Source organism: Colletotrichum fructicola (assembly GCF_000319635.2).
Source record: "Colletotrichum fructicola Nara gc5 chromosome Unknown KSG_Nara_v1_contig08, whole genome shotgun sequence".
Classification (NCBI taxonomy): domain Eukaryota; kingdom Fungi; phylum Ascomycota; class Sordariomycetes; order Glomerellales; family Glomerellaceae; genus Colletotrichum; species Colletotrichum fructicola.
Genome location: NW_027094058.1, coordinates 65,626 through 85,352, shown reverse-complemented (window position 1 = coordinate 85,352; position 19,727 = coordinate 65,626). Strand labels below are relative to the sequence as shown.

Below are 19,727 nucleotides of genomic sequence, written 5' to 3'. Positions count from 1 at the left end.
AAGGGGGAAGCGAGTGCTTAGTAGAAGGGAGAGGTGAGCAAGCTAGGTACACGAAGCTCTAAAGACAGGGATGCCAATTTCAAAAGCATGCCTTTAACAGAACACTTCTGATGTCCCTATCAAAACGCTTCTTAACCTAGACGACAGCCATCTCTTAATACTTATCCTTCTCTAGCATAACTCTTTGACTGAGCTTGGGGTGGGGGGGGGGGGGACCTACAACCGGCTCCGAGCATCTTCTTTGCGATCTTGATAATCTCCATCAGAATGTCCGTAGAAGCATCAAGCGTCATTGGCCGGAGAATAGCGGGTGTGTTCAATGAAAGCACATCTGCTAGTGAACTTCCAACCTGGGACAACTTCTCTAAGATGCTGACCCTGTTTACAGCAAAGGTTTTCTGGGGTAAAAGTTTGAGGACAAGAACAATGTCTTGGGCTATGCTCAAGGGATAGCCTAGTGACATACTCTCGCAATAATCCGTGCTCGTCAGCGTCGTCACTGACAAGCACAGCTGCCACACAACAGTCTTAAGCCACCCGCATGTGACGAAAAGCTCGGCTTGCTGCGACTCAGGGTAGGCGGACACGTCGGCGAGGCAGTTTGACAGAGATCTCTGCAGCTGGCAAAGCTGCTCATGATCTGGGGGCCTCGCCGGCTTAATCGTCTGACGTTCCGCATAAGAGTTCCACGCTGTAATAAATTCGGCATCGAAAGGCCGGAAGAGGGAGATCAGATCAAGAAAGCCATGCAGGATCTCAGAGTCCCCAAGAAGTGGACCGAGGTGAGGTAGGTCTACTGTAGAATGCAACGCCAGGGTTTTATGTCGTTGAATCGCGAAAGCACGTTCTGTGACGAAGAGGACCCAAAATGCGCGTCTAGCTTCCCTTGCAACAGACATGTCGGTCGTCTCCTCGTAAGTGGCTTCTTCATGGTACCTAAGCGTCTGTAGTATAGTTATCGCTTCGCGTAGGTAGAACCATGCGGCACGTTCGTTGCGGAGGCCAGAGTATGCGCAATGCAGCATAAAAGAGGTTTGAACTTGCGTGAGCGACTGATTCTCGGCTATATGATAGAACTGCCTCGATCGGAGTGCTTCTGAGACTATGAAGTTGACCGAGGGATCTGAGAGGCCGCAATGGCTACGCCGAGGAGGCAAATTTGGCGAATCGGCAGAGGCTGATGACACTTCACGGTCCAGAGCAACAGTAGCGCAACAGGACACAATGACGCCATAGCATCCGGGACACTGGGCAAAGCTGCGAATATACTCTTGCATACGTGCCCGATCCATCATAGGTGAGATAGGATACTTATGCGTCAGATAGGTGTCGAGGTATTGTCCGACTGTGTGAGTTGATAGTTGCGGCGATGGCCGGAACCTCTCACCCATCCCGGCTATATTCCATTGTAGTTGACATGTGGAGCATGTCAAGCACGATCGATAGACGTGTCCTTTCGCGGTCTGGATTGTAGAAGCCGGAATGCTGTAGTGAGGGTCTGAAGCCGGCCCCTTCCGCCGCCGAACATCTGGTCTCTGTCCGTATCTCGACCCTTTAGGTCCCGGTCTCTTCGGAACTGCGTTATATGAGCAATCAACCTTAGCTAAGAGACAGTTGATGCACTGGTGACGCCCGTCGCACCGGATTTTACGGACGTGGCAGGTATCACACGCCTGTCTGATCCTTATTATTGCCTGTTTCCTGGGTTCGGACGCGGCTTCTGGTGGGGGCATGACGTTCCATCAACGAGTGTCTTGAGCAAAAGGCCTGTGAGATCGCCCACGAGCAATAGCACCAAGTGTTCATTTCCACCATTTACGTTTTGATATGTCGACTTTGGGCTTAGGTCACGTTAATAGACTTATGGCTATGGATTCGGATGGCGGGCGTTCCCCATAATACTTACTGTATAGTCTTTCTCCGTGTTTTTTTTTTTTTTTTTTTTTCTTTTCTTCTTCTTCTTCTTCTTCCCTTTTGTCTTTCTTTCCCGCACGGCTTCTGGCAGTATCTGGTGAAGACGGGTCGGCTAAGACTAATGAGGCAAAAGCGGGAAAGAAGTGGGTTGGTTGGGTTGGGTTGAGGCAGGTCAGAGAGTTAGTAGTAGCGATTGAAGATGAAAGCTGTAGCTTAAGTATATACCTGGTAAAGTCCTAGTCTAGGAACAGAGATGAAAGAACCAAGTGACGTGATGGAAGTCTCTACTGAAGCAGATGACCGATGTGCAAGCTGAGGGGTAGGCCCTCTTTAAGAAGCAAATATAAGGTACTATCCCTAACGCATCTTGCATAAACATCGAGCCAAATTAACCGCTCACCCAGCCATAACCTGCCGGCGAAAAGTGTTGCGACGAAAAGGGTTAGCGATGCAGTATCATCATAAAGTTAGCGATGCAAGATTGCTAGTAAAGTCTATGGCCTTCTCACCACGCGTGGTCCTCAACATAAGATCATCACGTAGCAACTCGATACGCGTAAGGTTGGTGAAACCGATATGGTGATTGGCGCGAAGGCTTGTAGCCTATAGCTGCCGATGTGCTCCTCGTAAGTCAAAGCGCCTACGATTCGGGAGAAGGGCGCTGTGTAGACTAGCCGCTGCCCCTTAGTAAGGAACCCGCGGTATTCCCCGCAATTGAATGCGGCTCGATAGCTTACATTCCATCTTTAGGCCTGATTACCGTATGCTTGTGAACTCTCCGGCCTGTCGGGTCGGGGCATCCTGGACTGGTGTGCGCAGAGAGCCCGGCCGCTCTCGCTACTACGGTATCTATGTTACTAGACGAAAGGAGCCCCCGGAGGAAAGATACGATAAGGTTTGACGCAACGATCCTCTCTCACAAAATGACGTAAGCTCAGTGTCACAGGGGGAGGAGGGGTGGGGGACAAAGCTAAGTCGGCCATTAGTAGCGCGAAGGCGGCGGTTAAACGTGAGAATAATTCCGCATCGAGCCACATGAGCGAATCCGGACTTTGTAAATAGGAACAGGAAACAGCTGTTAGACAAACGATGTTGATTTAATGCAATACCACTGAGGTCCATTGATCAAAAGGTGATTATTCTGCTTGATTGAGGGATTTCCTCCTATACCGGTCCGAGCGGGGTTCTGTCTTGTATTTACCCATCATCACCGGTTCTTGCATATTATTCAATGCATTTCTAGCATCCCTTTATCCAGACACAGTCGTCAATCCAACATTAGGAAGCAGTACCGGATTGCATAGTTGAGATACTCGACTCGGTTATGCAATGTGGGCCTGACACTGGCCTTGATTCGACAGCAAAATGAAGTGGGGCGCCGCGACCAATCATAGGCCTGTTGGCTAATGGCCAAATGCTGCTTTCCCGCGATCGCTGTTAGTAAGAGCGGCTAAAACCGAGTAACTAGGGATCAATTAATCAATCAATATCAATGTCCTGTCATAACCGCCGAATGCCTAAGTAGGTCGACCAACTAGTGTTATTGCTTACGGGTCGTAAGGAAAAAAAGAAGTCGAAGAGACGGATATGTCCGTCTTGCAATATGGAACGGATAACGCCGGTCAGGCCAACCTTCAGCTCCCAGATGCACTAGTAAGGGTGGAAATTGCCTGCGTGAGAGGTATTCTAACAGACCGGCATCGGAATTACCTGTTTTAGTGAGTGGGTTCGGCTACGACATCGCCATCTGCCAGAACGCTTAGGCCATGCACGGCGAGCACGGCATTCATAGCCTCCAACACCAGTGTAGATTGCATGGTTCTCAAATACTATGAATCAAATGAAAACACCCTCGCCCATGCTAACACTCTATGTGGCATATATGCGTACGCGCTGTCTTTGTCTGAGGTCACTGCGCCTAATGTACTAAAACTACTAATACTATAATACCTGCCTTTATCTACTTCTCCATAAGATAGGCGTAGGGTATCTCCAGGGCTTGCTTTCTATCCTGTTTCATCTTTGTTTTCCACCGGTTCATTAAACGCCGGAGCCAGACATGTTGTCGATCAGCATAAAGCATCTCGTGCTTCTCTTTGTCAGTCTTGCGAACTTTGTTGCAGCAGAGAGGGCACTTATCGGCTACCGAAAAGTGAATGAGGTAAGGCAGCAAGACCACAACTTATAAACCACAAGACAAACTAACCAAATACCACTAATAGGCCGAAGCAAAGATGATCAATAGGGGGAAGAACATATTTCGCGACGCCAAATTTGACGAACAAGCAAACCTTCGTGGTTTAGCCCAAATTGGCAATGGTGTGTATCTCTCAATGGCACTGCATGGCTACAGGGGTGATCGGAATGACTGGTACGTGATGAGTCTGTGCCATTCGTACAACAGGGGTATTTTCAGCCTGCTAAGATGTTGCGCAGGTGGTGTTATGTGGAGGCAGACATAAGGAAACTTGCTGCCACTCCAAAAGTCTGGATCCCCCAAAGCTATTGGTACCAAAGTGAGACGAACCTTGGAAACTACGTGCAAGCCGAGCTGGGGAAAAGAGAAACCGCCTTTTCAGCCATAAGAATGTCCCACGTCCAGGCTGGCCACGAAAACAATATCCAGGCGCTGCTTCCTACCAGGATGGTGCAGCACAACGTCTTAGATACCTTTGCACGCTGTTATAAGAGTTTGAAAGAGCTGCCCTACTCGGAGCCTGTTTCGTTTGAAAGCTGGCGTATTTCCGGTCAGAAGGTTACTTCAGGTCCCTCTGAAGCCGGTCCGTCGGGGGGGAGGCGTCCAGGGAAGACTGAGATGAGGAAGAAGACTGAGAAAGGAAAGACTACAAAGGGCAACTAAAGACCCTAACATACCGGCAGCAATGAATGATAGTATTGCTCGTTGGAATGGCCACTAGAACATAAGGGCGGGTCCGCGAAGACAGGGGGTAAGATTTATTGAAATCTTGCCGAATATCACTCATTCAACTCTCAACCCCTGAAATGTCGGTATTGACCCTTCCTGACTGAGCCTCTAGCCTGTAGAGAACCAACCCAATATACTGGCAGCATTGAATGATGGTAGTAGTAGTAGTAGTTGGAAATGTCCTCCCACCGCTCGATATGGGTCGGGTTAGGACTAGGATTCGGGCTAGATAGGTACTTATCAGGGCTATGAGCGATGCGAGGGGCATCGGGGTAGAACTGGCGAAGGGGAGTATCGGGAGACGATATACATTACATTCGCGTCCAGACCAGTCACAGTATCTATAAGCCCGCCAGGGCTTCCAGGACTCAACTACGGAGTCCGGATGACATATGCCGCCAGAAGCCCTCAGAGGCTTCTGGTACATTACTATAGACTCCGGATGCCCCACCCCACTCGCCCAAAACCCCCTAGGAGCTTCTGGGACCCGATCATGGAATCCAGGTGAGGTTAAATCCACCTCACGATCCTCTCCTTAGGATCATTCGAGGAAACGCTCCGAATCTCATGCGTATGTTTACCTATCCCTTCAGCTAACCTCCGGCAGATCCTTAGGTTCGTATGTAACCAGTCAACCCTATGGTCTCTGTAGAGCTTGCCCACAAAGGCAGCCGATCAGCTAGTACAGCGCTGCTATCCTGGCCTTCTTAAGTCGAGATAAAACTATGTAACCGTGAACATCACATTCACTTGCAACAGAAGCATCAGCTGTGCCTGTTGAAGAATACAAAAAGGAAAGAAAAGAAAAAAAGACTTTACACACCAGCAGGCGCCATACAACCTAGGTTAGCGCAACACTTGTCGTCTTTACTGCTGCGAGACGGCCGTCTTCACTAAGTCTACTAAGATCGGCGAACAGCATCCGAGCGCCTTTACCTGTACGCAGTGCTCGGTATAACAAAATTCAACCCAAATTTGATACAGTCCCCCATTCTACAGTAAACTGTCACACTATACCGCTCTTGGTCCTCACCTCGTTGCAATCATTCTCCTCTATTGAGCATACCTTACATAGCTTGTTCTAGCCCCATGGGCTTAATTGTCTTGTAGTCTTTCTTACACACACCCTCACGCTTGAGGGGTACAGCTAAGCCTAAGTGTTACGGTCAGCTATCCGACAGTAGGGTCTGCTAACAGAAGCTGGGGATTGATACACTATAACAGTACACTGGGTCGTGGTCTGAGTCGTAGGTCGTAGGCTGATAGTAGATCGGATCTTCAGAGGCTAAGGTGATCAGTCTTAGGCTCAACAAGTAATTCGCAGTGAAGGTAAGCTGAGAGTATCCTGAGGATAAATACTAAGAAGTTGATTGCTGAAGAGCTATGGAAGTCTGACCTTGAGCCGGGCTCAAGGTCTTACTATATACAAGTCCTGAACAGTTTCCTTGTCCAGTTACGGGTGATCACCTAGGTGCATGGGGTGATCGCGATCAGTTGGCAGGACCAACTGATCACTGAGCGTTCCTTCCTGTGCTCCACTGATCGTTCTTTTATCTTATCATCACGTGACTTGTACCATAGTCCTTCCGTTTCCGAGTGAGTCCCTGTTGTTCCTGTGATCCTGCAGTACAAATGTCCTGTTCTAGCCGCCTAACGCCCGGGTGGGTCGGTTAACTGTTATTCCTGCATAACGGGTCGTAACAACTTGGTCTCATGCCTCCTAGGAAAAGTGTACCCAGGTTGCCTTTATCATACGTGTGCTAGGCCTTTGTATGTTGATGTTAATGCGTCGTCGAGGGGAGGTTTTTAGAGCCGTAGCACGATGACGCCTCATTCGTCTCATGACAGTCAGGCATCGAATTGTAGTAGAAGCCTGAATAGCGAGTCGAGATTGAAAATCCTCCCTTCACTAGTGAAAAACAGAGGCCCCTAGCCTGCCTAGGAGGTGTTATCAAGCCCCGGCCATGATAAGCCATTGTACAACGTCATCTCTATGCCCTGCGTCGTTTGTAGAGATGGGCCGAGAATGGGTTCATCGGACCGTTGGAACCTAAATGGGAAGGGGCTTGGGGCTTTCGAGACCGGGGTGTGGAGGGCCTGTCCACCTACCCACAATTTCTGACCCAAATACTTCAGACCTGCTAAACCGGTCAGGCCGCTCGGCCGTCAGCTGTCACATATGTCAAGCGTGGTTTGCGACTAGTGTGCACCACTCCCCATCCATTCCTCTCTCCGGATTCCACTGGCGGTGCTGTGACTTAGCACTACCCGCAGGCCTGGTCCGGCTGGAGATGACCGAGACCCCGGCGTATCCTAATCGCCTTGCCTCGAACCATGCAGATGTGGGTCTAGACCTCAGCAGATGGATGGATTTGCGCTCATAGAGTCGCATTCAGCCGGGCTGGGTTAGAAGAATGGCGGGAATCAGATGCAGAATATCTCCCTCACCGGCCGGGAGGAGATTTGAGGATACGTCGTCGGCAATTGCTCATAGTCGGTTACCTATATCATTGGTTCAGAGTTTCGGCTTCACGAATTCGCCATCCATCCCAGGGGCCAGTGCGGCGGTGCCTGCAGGTCTAGCCTGATTAGGCACGACAGGCATCCCTAGCCCCTCCCTACCCCTACCCCTACCCACCCTAGATCTAAGCCAAACCCTAAAATGTTATTGATCTTGGGGTTTGGTGGCCAAGGGGGGGGGGGGGGGGGTGGGGGGGGGTGAGGGACAAAGCAGGTAATGGGCGGGTCGTGCTTTTGTTGGCGTAGATGGGCCAAATGATTAGTGCCGAAGCGACGACATGCTGCGAGGGAGTTGCGGCTGAGGGAGATGTCGACCCTAAAGCAGCTGCCGGGACAGAATCCCTCACAGACTTGTGTTTCGCGCCCATATACGTCGTCGCTTTGCCTCTCATAATATCGTGATCATCTGTGCAGCGCGAGCATATGCGTCTCCCGAACCGTCGAAAGCGCATCTCCTGAGGACTGGGAATCGAAGACCTGTATCGCATCCCCAAACCACTGCAACACCTGTATTTGATCGAGATGACCAGTTTGGGCGCACGATCGCCAAGGGTTCTCCAATCTGGAACGAATGTAAGGTGCAGTCTTCTTCTGCAATCACTTGGCCGTCGGCTGTACGGGCTAAAGTCTCTGCCCACTCGTCTTCCGTAGGTAAGCTGAAAGTATCCGAGTATATGTACAAAGTTGATTACTGAAGAGCTATGGAAGCCTGACCATAGGTTTTTTCTCAAGTCATACTATCGTCCTTAGTACAAATGGCCACCGTACGTACGAGGGACGGTTACCATCGGGATCAAAGACAGTAACCAGACAACGGACACTGTTCAGGACTTGTACATAGTATGACTTAAGCCAAAGCTCATGTTCAGACTTCTATAGCTCTTCTGCAATCCACTCTATAACTAAACATTCTACGAACAGTTACAACCTAGCTTCACCCTGAATTACCTCTATAACTAATCTCCTTGCGCGTCTTTTCCACAACCTTTGTTCGGTGCTTGTTTGATACAAGTCTTCTTGTCAAAGCCTCATTTCGTTTGTAGACACCTTACGAAGGGGTGCTTCTCCCAGATGAGGCTTCTCCAAATATATAGTCTTGATTTCAGGCGGATTTAGGGAGGTTCGCGTAATGGCAGTAGTAAGTTTTTCAGACAGCCCCCGTATCAATTGGGGCACTCGAGCGTGAGCTGCTAATTGGAAGGTGCTTCGCATGAGTCAGCTCGAAGCACCATGTCCAAGGGTTTAACCAGACATACCTCGGAAAATCAGAATTGAAGCCTGACTTCTTGCCAATGTCGCGCTTCGAAGGTTTGTGACTCTTCCAGGGCTCTTCACGCCAAGCCTTGTGGTTTGGAGGGAAGCCAGCCAGCTGATATTGCACACCACCGGCGGCCGCCGAGCCGTACTTTCTTTTGTCGAAGTCTTTGTTCATGGTCGACTTCCCGAGATTCCTGCCTTTCAACTGTCTCCAGGAGACTATCTGTTCGTACTTGATGCCTCCCAAAGCCGCGAACTCGAGTTCCCCATCGAAGTCACTGTATTTACCAAGGGTGCCAACAGTATCAACCATGTTTGGGGTAACGTGAATCTTGTAAACGAAGGCCGAAGGCTTCCCGTAAACAAACGTTGCTGCGACGGTTTCGCTGGTACTGGTGGAGACGAATCCGTCTTCGTCCCGGCTCTTTATGTCATGGGTACCTTTCATGTGATTGAAGAGGCTGGTGTCCGCAGTTTGAAGTCCGAACCTGGTTTGGCCCTTCGCGAGAAACCCTCCAAGTCGTTTGATCTCTCCGGGCGATCTTGTATCGCCCCGGTAGACGTACGACACCGTAGTAGGGGCTCCGTGACATAGAAGATGCCACAACTGGGCCCCCAAAAAGAATAGGAGGAGCGGGCGATGTCGGAACATTTTGGTTGAAAATGTGAAGCCGGAGAACAGGATGAGCGCAAGCCAATCGCAGGTGGAAGCGAGAGATGGAGAAGAGTGAAATGTGATGTTTTGGGAACCTATAACCACAGCCCTCGGATGTGCCACGGCGACCTAGGAGTTTATCCTAGGTACGATCAGCCCCTAGACCGCATCCTCCTGAGCGGAGAGACTCCTTGACATCTGACCTGTATTTAGGTGGAGTTGGATCCTACGGCTTAGCTACTCTTTATTAACAGGAAACTTTTGTTAGCATCCCAAAGACCTCCATTCAGCACGGATTGCCGATGAGGAAGGCTTGCCGACCGGCCTGAACGCAGCCCCGCCGAAGGCACGTGGCTAACGGCGTCCCCGGGCGACTGAGCAGGAAGCGGGACGGGGTTTTGTGTTCGCCTGTCAAGTATCGGAGTTTCCGAACACCGTCATGTCTGTGCCCCAGCGCTAGGCGAAGAGAGACCAAAATTCATGTACCTAGCTTCGCGTTTTTTTTTTAATTCATCAATGAGTTGCTTTAATTCTATTCAGCTTCAGTGATATTTATGATCAGCTATGCCTAGAAATGAAGGGATGGAAAACATTCTGCGGGTCGACCAAAAGTCGCGATATTCCGCGTCATCTACTTATCAAAGCGAGGTCACATTGGTTTTTTCGAACGTTCTCGCCGTACACGGGTCGCAGTAATATCGTTGTCTAACATCCTCCCCACCGCTGATATTTTAACACTCTTTCGTATCGTATACAAACGATGTAATATTGCTCCTACATATCATAATGATTTCCTTGGCTCAGCTTCTGTCACGGTCTATGGACCGGTGTTCGGCCGTCGGCAAGACCCTCAGCCACGACTCATTGGACCCACCAAATCCAATGGCGCATTCGCTAGAAGGTTCCATAAATATCGACAAGGTCAATGGCAAGGTTATAAGAATGCCCAGGAAATAGGGAGGATACGGTTCTGTTTCCTGTTCTTCAAGAAGATTTATTGTACTCGTAGTAGTAGGCTAGACCAATGGCATCGACCTTGTCCTAGACCCTTACAGCTTCTTACTGTTCTCGTGGCCTCTGTAGCTATCGCCTTCCCGGTCTACCTCTTCCATGACGGAGGGGTGATTATTGACATGTGTGCTATCGATGCAGGTTGAAATCGGCAATTCCGCTTATTATTCGTCCGCTAGATTACTTAAGTTGCCGATTGACTACGTCCGCGTCTGCAGAGCTGGCCCAAGTAACAGCAGCGGCGCTTTGTAGGGCGAGGCCAAGCTCGCCGACGCCAACACTATCAAGGGTTCCAGTGGCTACCTGAGACACTTTGGTAACCTAGGCGACATCATGAACTTTGCTTTAGGCTGCTCCAGTGATGCTTGGGAATTCCTCGTCCTACCTGGCGGAAAGACCTACCGTCTCGACGCTAAGAAGAGCGGCAACTCTATTGGTTCTATTCATGTCTCTTACAATAAGGGCCTCTAATTATGGGGCATTGGACCCAAGGGGACGGCCAACGGTAACGGCGATCTTGACTACTGCGCTCTCAAGCCCGTGAGCCAGGGAAAGGGAGAAGGAAAGGGAAAAGTCGAGTTCGAGGGGAGTACCACCACCTAGACACACATGTCCTCATGCGTACTCAATAATCACGCTTTCCACCACAGCTTGCTGTGACGGTTGGCTATCTGAAAATACGGAGCTTATCATAGAAACCGGGGACTGACGCTGTAGATCAGATACGTTAGCACTAAGTCGCAGTATCACAGACTGCAGTGGATCAAGTATTCAAAGGCTAAGATGATCAGTATTAGGCTTGAATGAAGTATTCGCAGTGAAGATGAGCTGAAACTATCCGAGGATGTTTACAAAGTTGATTGCCGACGAGCTATGGAAGTCTGACCATAAGCTTGGCTCAGGTCAACCTATAAACTAGCTCTGAACATTAACATTGTACCAACTACCAGATTCGGCTGCCCATTAGCAACGATTCCTCGATGGCGGGGTCTTGCTAACAGCCAATCCGTCCACTTCGCCATGCTGTTACCACCCGTTATGCAAGGATAACAATTGACTGACCCACCTGGACGTCAGGCGGCTAGAACAGGACATTATTACTGAAGAATCACGGTAGTAGTAGAAGTAGTAGTGGTGAATACAGCGTCTCCAGCGACGAGAGACGTTTTGGGCGCGATGCCGACATGGTCTATGCTAATATAAATCATGTTATAGGTCCACGTCTTCACCTAGCGCTCCTGTTCAAACCGCTCCAAAAGGAAGCAGATCTTCTCACCTGACCAGAATCCTCTTATCAGCCATCCTTTTCCTGGGTCGCTTCATCCACAAGAAAGTTAGTGTTGAGTCTGAGACTGATCACCTTGACCTTTAAAGATTTGAGCTACTACACTCTACGATACTGCTACGATTTGACACTACGACATTGGATCTACAGCGTCAACCGCCAACTTCTGTGAGCAGGCCATACTGTCGGATGGCTAACCGTAGCAGAAGTCCGCCCAGCAACTACTCTCTCTCACCACCACGTCCCACACCAAGCGCGTAAACTTGACTCTGATTTGCGAAGGGTTTGCAACGACTTTCGACGAATCTGAAGTCCGAAAAGCCGAAGGCCAAAAACGGTATCCAACGGGTAAGGTACACTGTAAGTTTGCCGGGAAAGTCGTGGGGATGTCGGCAATCTCCGAACCGATCGGGATCAGCGCGTGCTCGTGCTAAGCACTCTCCTTGCAGCACTGGTCCTTGAATCCCCGACTGATGGGCGGGATCCTACGTAAACGCGATGAGACCAGCTCAACCGGGCTACGCGCGGGTAGAAAAGAGCGTCGCAACTACTTGTTAGCTTTATAAAAGGCAAACAACCAGGTCGCATCAAACTGACGAAGTCTTCCATCCCAGAGAACTTACCAAGCATGTGCTGGTATGAGAGCTCGTCCATTGAGCGACGTAGTCGGGTATCCATCCGGCGAGAGATGAGTGCACGAGGGTTCATGAATTTCATAGCCGAGTGGATACTGGCTCATACGCTGCTGGTCTTCATTCTTTGTTACCTGCTATCTTCGATATCTCCATCCCGCGGATTGACCTGTTGCCCTTCCTTCATCTGAAAATCAAGCTAGCAGGTATCTGGGTCGAGGAGCCTAAACGCATTGCAGTCCGTGGATTTCAGCTGCCAGTGATACGACCCAGCGCGACTCTGTTAGCCACCTCGTTGTTTTTACGATCAGCAAGGCGCTTCGCGAGATCACTGCCGGTCCAGAACATGTTGTCTAACGGCTAGGTCGGATGCTCTGCGGAGAATCATTGAATCCGTAGGGATACTCCCCTCCCTCGTCGCGGACCTGCATTGAGGGTGGACTGCGAGCGAGCTTGGGGAACGATGCCTTGGTTATGCGTCAACGTTGGGAACGGCCATGGCAATCATACATCGACTTTCTTGCCGGGCGTCCGTAGCACGGTGAACCCTTCGTCCGCCATGAACTGCCCGCACCCCCATGTGGGGAAACCCTCTTGATTGATTACTTCGCCGCCACCGCAGGGGTTTTGAGCTGTCCGATGAGCTCGTCAACACGACGTCGCCCATAGAACATACACCAGCAGGACGGGCATGAACTCACGGCCTACGAGGCCTGTCTGGCCCCCAGTACTCGGTAGGCGTTAGACGAAGGGGTCGGTAATTGGCGCCTTGATCCAGCGGAAGGACCTGGTAGCAGAAGGACCAGGACCTACCTGGTGAACAGCAAAAATCTCTGCACTACCGACCTCAGTTTGATGCTGCTTATTGACGGGGACCTTCTTTTGACTCTGTAGTCTGGCTTCGCACCTATTAAGGGCAGCGTCGAAAGACATTAGTGAGGAGGCAACGGTGGCCTACCCTCCACCCTTATAGTCGGCGGGAGCCTCTAGGACCTGTGAGCTCTCTAGGGCGCTATTTTAAGGGGCTAATCATCGACTCAGAAGGCTTTCAGGCCTTCCTCAGCGTGACAGATTTCTTTCAGAAGATCTGCCCGCGGTACTAAGAGATAGGCTGCAGCCTACTCTCTAAACAACCAAAAAAAAATAAAAATAAAAATAAAAATAATATGTTATAACGGAACTAGGGCACCAGTGGGAACTAGGGAAGGATGGAACACGTAGTAGCCTGCGGGCAATACTTGGAGGACGTTAGGAAGCGGCATGTGCTTAGAGTATATACCTAGAACCTGCGGCCCTCCACGCCATATACCCTTCGGGAGGTCTGCCGCAAGGGCGTTTTGCGTCCTTGCCGCCACGGCGTTAAATATAAAACAAACAAACAAACAAACAAACAAACAAGGGCAGCGTCGACTCGTGGTTTGGAATGCTGGGGGGCGAGGCTGTACAGAGGAGGGTCGCTTCCCTTCAAACTGGACGAGATGAAGAAATCCTTTGTTGACGGGAGCTTCCTTCTGATACTTTTCTTTCCGCGCCGGTCGAGGCGCGCGCTTGACCACAGGCAGTCTTCGTGTAGACCTAGAAGACGAGCCTTCATGATTAGCTCCGCACCGTCGGAGGCGCCGATGGCTGCCGAGAGGGTCATTTCACTCGCATGGTAACTAGAACAAAGGTCACTCCCTGCTTCTTCATGAGGGAACCCTTGCCAAAAAGCTGAATCGCATCCAGCAGATCCGCGTCGAGCCGAACGCACCAGATAGGCCTGAGGAACAGTTCCACTTGCGCAAGTTAGGACACTGAAGTCTTTCAAATCTAAAATAAGACACTGAGCTGAAGACGTTTCTAATTATAGAGTAAAAATTGCAAAAGCGCGTCAATTTCTCGCCCACTGTCATTGCTAATTGAACTGAGCGACTTGAATGCAATACATAAAGCCCGCGGTTGAATATTTCGTGTTCGGGGCAGGACCAACCGTGTTATCAATTGCTTCATCATTGCTTCGTTTTCTTCCACTCAAGTATCAGCATCTAACATCTATTCAACGAGAAGTTTCTGCACTTTCTTCAATATGTTGACAGTACTTACCATATTCCTCATTGCTTTGAACTTCTCGCATGCCTATGCTGTTTTAACTCCTTCTGAACGCAGCCGTCTTGCCTCTGTTGAAAAGCGAGCGCTGACATCCTGGGTGTCCATGACCAAAGGAAGCGACTGGCCATGCTCATCATCACAACTCAAAGATATTGAGAAATCGATTGAGTATGCGAAGATCTTGGCGAACGGAGCCATGGTAGCTCTGGATAATACTGGGACTTCATCGAAGGCCTATGTGAGATGGTTTGGCAGTACGTCAACACACACTCGTCGTTCTTGCGTCTTGCCGCCAACGATGTAGTTGGACTCTTTTGCTTCTTAGCTTGATCCATGAAGTTGAGCGCTAACCGTGCTTGTGATAGAAACAAATACCAATAAAGCCCAGCTTTCTACGATCAAAACCAGCCACTTCGGGGCACCAAATAGATTCCTGCAGACGCCATCAAGCACCGTCAAGTCATACGATGAAGGCGGTCCGAACTCCCAAAGACTAGTCTATGCATGCCCCCCCAAGGACTTTCCCTTGTGTAACGGCGGGGTGGCAGCTGCCGCCATCAATTCTGGCGACCAAATGTTCAAGGTCCCTATAGGCACATAACTATTTAGTGCAGAACAGGGGATAACTAATGACAACGAATTTGTCCTTACCGAAGCTGTTGCTTTGTCCCACAGTTAGCTGCCCTTACCTGCTCGTAACATCATGGATGTTTTAACAAACTAAATTTTTAGTGGGATAATCCCAAACTTTGTCTCTTTTCTAACGGTAGTAGGACCACCCTTCTTAGCTGCCGTTGTTGCACCTGGATTTGGATATATCCATCACATTTGTCAGTCCAGCCTCGGCCCCAACCTCTCCGATCGAAACGACCAATCCATCGGCGGTGGTAAAACGTGGTTCCTTGTTGAGTCGTGTTAGATCACTACACCGGATATTTTTATCTGGCTTAAAGGTTGATCGAACCGATCTTGACATTCTTTTCGTTAAAGATGAGCAGCTTCTTAGCGACGACAGCGCCACTGAGATGAACATCCGCGGACGAGGCAATGCCGGTAACGGTACTAGCACGTTTTAAGGTCAGGTCAATGACTCCAGAAACCATGCTCGTCGCAAAGTCGAGTATAGCATCCTGCGGTTTCGCTTGACGGCCTGTGCGTTCCTTGAATTAGGTGGCGACAACCTTCCCTTTCGTCTTCATATTGGTGAGCTTTTCAAAGGAGGCCGAGATGGTCTCTTGCTTCTCAGATGACGGGTTGATGTTGTAGTCAATAATAATAATAATGCCGAGCACCTTGGCGGCGGCGTTGACGACGTGGATCTTGAACTTGGATCTATTGGCGCGCTTGCTCAGACCTGCGGAAGGCGTCTTGAAATCGGTGTTCAGCATAGTGGCTCTGGCCTGGACATCCACAGGCTCCCCAAAGTCGTCTACACGGTCAAAGACAACGGAAGTCCAGTCACGGGGGACCTCTCAATTAGCGACAGGGGTATCTGCCATAGGTAGGGGGGAGGCGGCCACATAGATAGCAGCCAGGCCCATGAGGAAGACAGACACGGAGAACTTCATTTTAGACAATGAGTGGATTCAATGGTCTCCGTAGATGTTGCGGTGTGGTGTGTAAAGTGAAAGTAATGACCAGTAGTAGCGTTGAATCAGTTTGATGGCGGTGAGTAAGGGAAAGACGTGAAGAAATCGACAAAGTTTGATGTTGAGCCTTGAGGCGATAGTTGTTTTGGGATCGTGTGGGCATATATAGCCGCCGCTGATGTGTAAAACATGGTCCTGATCCATGATTTGGGGTCCGAAAATGCCTTTTGCCTCCGGTATTCTGTCGTATGGTCCACTTTCTCTATGTCTCCCAGGAAGCGTACCGGCCCCGCGGTGACCAGGCATAATGTGACACATGCGTTGGAGTAATAGAAGGCGACATACGCGCTGCATTACTTACGATATCACTCGAATCCTCCATCAAGCTAGCCAGATGCACCAGGTCTGCCCCTGGGCAGCGCCTAGAGTCATGAATTGAGCCGTACACGTGCTCCACTGCGGTACTGTAACTTCCTTCCCTCCGCTAATGCCGATAAGTTCGCTAATAACTCTGCAGGGCCAGACGGGACACAGGGGTCGGCTCTGTCCAGGTTACCGTGAATCACGTTCCCAAGTGTCCCGCACGGAAAGGCAGAGAGCACGAAGGCGACCATCAACATACGGGGGACCAGGGAAGCGGGCCGACCACAAGCTTATGCATTCTTTCCCCTCGAGAACCCTGTGGCCGGGGCTACCCTAGAAGACCCGTTCGTCGCCGTACCCCAGCACTTTTTTCCTCCGCGCCGGCCGGATCTAGCCTTTCCTTGGACACCGGAATTGAGCCGCAGTAACCAGCTCCACATGCTTCGGGCGCCCCGGTGACTGTATAGACTGATGCTGCGTAGCGCAATGAGGCGGCCGATTCGCTTGTCGGCTTCGACGGCTAATTGGCAGATATTGCCGATGACCACAACGATCGGCTAAACGACCGGACCGAACCACTGGGCATGACAACGGCTTGCCATACGAGCGCTGAGGCCACCTGTGTCTGTGCGCCATTCCGGGCGGTAATCTGGCAGAATACCGCTTCGGGCGGGTGCGGTCGGGGTCGGGTGGCTCGAGCGTTCTCGCAGATTCCGTGAGGGGGGGCGTCAAGGTTAGGGTGGTGCAGCCGGGTTAGGGTAGACTTAGGATGTGGTAAGTTAGGGTAAGGTAAGGTAAGACGCTAGGGGGACTGGGAACCCGGACGAGCCCAGGCAGGCAGGACAAACGAACGACCCAGCAATTGTCCACCCCGTCCGTCCCCAGCCGGCTGGCTCCCCTCCTGAAGAGACATTCAAGTGGAGGAGCGTTGAGCAAGCAGCATGCACGTCAATTCATTTGTAGCAATCACTAATCAATAAAAAGACGCAGTTAGATAAGGGGACGGCAAAGCCCGGCCCAATAGACACGTTCCACCCCGAACCCAACTGGTGCGACTCTTGTCTAGACGAATACAACAACGTGCTTATAATGCCGCCTAAGACACTACACACACACGCACATAGCATAGCCACGTGCAGTTGAACGAATTAAAGGGAAGCAGAAAGGGTCAAAGACTTAGGTATAAAGCATGATGTTACCCACCGATATACCGAGCAGGTTTCAGCGAACGAATGGATACCAGCAGAAGAGGCTTATGTGCGTGAACCAGGCGGGGTATAAACTAATAATAATAGTAGTAAACAACGCCAATGACGGTTTTAGATAGGTATTTAGACCTACATAGGCTTTACTTTCCAGGCAATTGGGGTAATCGAATCCCCTTGGTTATCTTGTTTGAGCTGGACCAGAAACGGCGCTTAATGGAATGGATGTAAGGGTCTAGGACAAGGTCGGTGCCATTGGTCTAGCCTACTACTACGAGCATTCCAAGCTGGAGGAAAGAAGAACCATTCTGGGAAAGAGTGGTGCCCTTCTCATCTTTAAATACATGTGAGTCTTCTTCCAGAAGCTTCCATTGAGTATGGGCCGACAAGGTTCTCATAACCTTCCACGATATTCTGTAACCTTCCAAAGTATTCCATAGCTGAGGGTCTAGCCGAAGCTTCATATCGGTCCATAGACCGTGACAGCTGCCGCCCTGGCTGTGAAAGCCTAGGGACTAAAGGGTGCTGTTGGTCAACCTTCTGTAGGCGTGTAGCAAAGCGTAGGCGTGCCCCTTCGAGGGCTACTTTTGCCGTTGGCAGGCCAGCATCTCGAAGGAGGCTACTAGTGGGCGTAGTCTTCCAGACGGGTAGGATAGCCCTTGCTGCTGCTGTCATAACCTTCTCTACCCTCTTTACTAAGCCCTTCTGCCTTGTACTAATAGTAGCTGCCTGGTTATTAGCACTGCTGCTAGTAGCAGTAGTGCTGCTGTTTCTGGCTGGTCTCTTTAAACCTGCATACCAGGTCTCAGCTCCGTATAGGGCGGTTGGGAGGACACAGGCAATAACAGCTTGGCGGGCAGCAGCAGCTGGGAGCCCCCCTTTGGTGTTTGATAGATGGCGTAGGAACTGGGCTACCTTCTTTGCTGCTGCTACCTTTGTATCGACGTGGTGCCGGAAGGTGAGTTTCTTATCAAACCAGACCCCTAGCCATCGTATAGGCTTAGTTGAGGCCTTGATAGTTAGGTCCTTTGCCTGTATCTCTGGTAGGTCTTCCCTCTGCTTATGTTTCCTGCTGAAGTGGATTGCTTCACACTTAGCTGGGTCAAACGCAACCTTATTATCAATACCCCAGTTGAGGATCTGAGTTATCTCCTGGCCAAGGGCTGCAGAGTTTCCCTCTAGAGAAGGGCTAGTAGCCAGCAGGCCTATGTCATCTGCATAGCCGAACCGTAGCTTCTGGTTATCAGCTAGGATATCAGCTACATAGAGCAGAAAAAGGATAGGGGATAGCGGAGAGCCCTGAGGGAGCCCACAGGATAGGGGGAAGTCCTCTGTAGTAGTCTCCTCTAGCCTGACTCGGGCGGTCCGGCTAGAAGCAAAGGTAAATATCAGCCTAATCAGACTACTGGGCCAGCCTTGCTGTCGTAGCCTAAGAATAAGTCGATTTCGTAGAACAGAGTCAAAAGCCCCCTTAACATCCATTGTTGCTAGAGTTGCGGTAAGCCCTAAGTCTAGAGCCCTTTCGATCTCATGGGTTAGACAGGTTGTTAGGTCGACTGCAGCCCTCCCTGGCAATGCCCCAACCTGCTGTGGGCTAGCAACCCCTTCCAGAATGGTGAGATATGCCATTCTCTTTGCTATCAGCCGCTCTAAGCCCTTGCCTAGGCAGGATAAGAGGGCTATTGGCCGCCAGGATCCAGCCTTTGAGAAGTCTGTTTTCCCCGGCTTCTGGATCATAACTACCTCTGCTTTTCGGAAAGTCCTAGGGAAGTAGCCTATGCGGACACAGGCTTGGAAAAGCTGCTGTACCGGTGTAGCTATTAGGCCCCAAATAGATTGTAGTAACTTAGTAGTGATCCCATCAATCCCAGGGGTTGTAGCCTTTGTGAGAGTAGCCTGGCGTACTTCCTCTATGCTGACTATGTGCTGCCAGGGTATTAGACGCCTTGCAACTATAGGAACAGTGAACGGGTTCCCAGGTAGGTCGTCTGCAGCATCAAATCTCTCTAATAAGGCCTTCCGCAGGGCTTGGGCCTTATTGTAACTGTTGTTGATAGCCTGTCCATCCACTATTAGAGGTGGGGCCTTGATAGCTAGCCCAGACTTACGCCAGCTTAGTATCTGGTATAAGTTCTGGTTAGACCCAGCCTCCTCAATCTTAGCAGCCCAGTAGGCGCGTTTTGCCTTCCTGACTATAGTCAGAAAGGCCTTCTGCTCCTCTAGGATAGGCAGTGGTATTACTAGCCCAGGTTCTTGGGCTTGTCGTCGCCTAGCCTCAATAG

At 50.4% G+C, this 19,727-nt stretch overlaps 6 protein-coding genes across 6 annotated transcripts; 1 reads left to right on the top strand and 5 right to left on the bottom strand.

Moving 5' to 3' along the window:
• Nucleotides 1-131: 131 nt before the first annotated feature.
• CGGC5_v013047 (putative transcriptional regulatory protein) lies at nucleotides 132-899 on the bottom strand (the record flags this gene model as incomplete). The annotated part of the gene is made up of 2 exons (XM_066152812.1): nucleotides 132-136; nucleotides 221-899. 2 exons carry the CDS (start codon nucleotides 897-899, stop codon nucleotides 132-134), a joined length of 684 nt encoding a protein of 227 aa, XP_066007750.1.
• A 3,074-nt stretch (nucleotides 900-3,973) lies between these two features.
• On the top strand, nucleotides 3,974-4,774 carry CGGC5_v013046 (uncharacterized protein; the record flags this gene model as incomplete). The annotated part of the gene is made up of 3 exons (XM_066152811.1): nucleotides 3,974-4,075; nucleotides 4,137-4,285; nucleotides 4,351-4,774. The coding sequence occupies 3 exons, from the start codon at nucleotides 3,974-3,976 to the stop codon at nucleotides 4,772-4,774; spliced, it is 675 nt and encodes a 224-aa protein (XP_066007751.1).
• Nucleotides 4,775-8,380: 3,606 nt separating this feature from the next.
• Nucleotides 8,381-9,269, bottom strand: ctxA-1 (Cholera enterotoxin subunit A; the record flags this gene model as incomplete). The annotated part of the gene is made up of 2 exons (XM_066152810.1): nucleotides 8,381-8,564; nucleotides 8,617-9,269. The coding sequence occupies 2 exons, from the start codon at nucleotides 9,267-9,269 to the stop codon at nucleotides 8,381-8,383; spliced, it is 837 nt and encodes a 278-aa protein (XP_066007593.1).
• Nucleotides 9,270-12,704: 3,435 nt separating this feature from the next.
• Nucleotides 12,705-14,313, bottom strand: CGGC5_v013044 (uncharacterized protein; the record flags this gene model as incomplete). The annotated part of the gene is made up of 5 exons (XM_066152809.1): nucleotides 12,705-12,832; nucleotides 12,902-12,917; nucleotides 13,951-13,975; nucleotides 14,170-14,203; nucleotides 14,283-14,313. 5 exons carry the CDS (start codon nucleotides 14,311-14,313, stop codon nucleotides 12,705-12,707), a joined length of 234 nt encoding a protein of 77 aa, XP_066007594.1.
• A 468-nt stretch (nucleotides 14,314-14,781) lies between these two features.
• On the bottom strand, nucleotides 14,782-15,676 carry CGGC5_v013043 (uncharacterized protein; the record flags this gene model as incomplete). Its single annotated transcript, XM_066152808.1, has 5 exons — nucleotides 14,782-14,875; nucleotides 14,940-14,950; nucleotides 15,092-15,189; nucleotides 15,253-15,418; nucleotides 15,470-15,676. The coding sequence occupies 5 exons, from the start codon at nucleotides 15,674-15,676 to the stop codon at nucleotides 14,782-14,784; spliced, it is 576 nt and encodes a 191-aa protein (XP_066007595.1).
• A 1,785-nt stretch (nucleotides 15,677-17,461) lies between these two features.
• Nucleotides 17,462-17,909, bottom strand: CGGC5_v013042 (uncharacterized protein; the record flags this gene model as incomplete). The annotated part of the gene is made up of 3 exons (XM_066152807.1): nucleotides 17,462-17,522; nucleotides 17,582-17,640; nucleotides 17,715-17,909. 3 exons carry the CDS (start codon nucleotides 17,907-17,909, stop codon nucleotides 17,462-17,464), a joined length of 315 nt encoding a protein of 104 aa, XP_066007596.1.
• Between the last annotated feature and the right edge of the window lie 1,818 nt (nucleotides 17,910-19,727).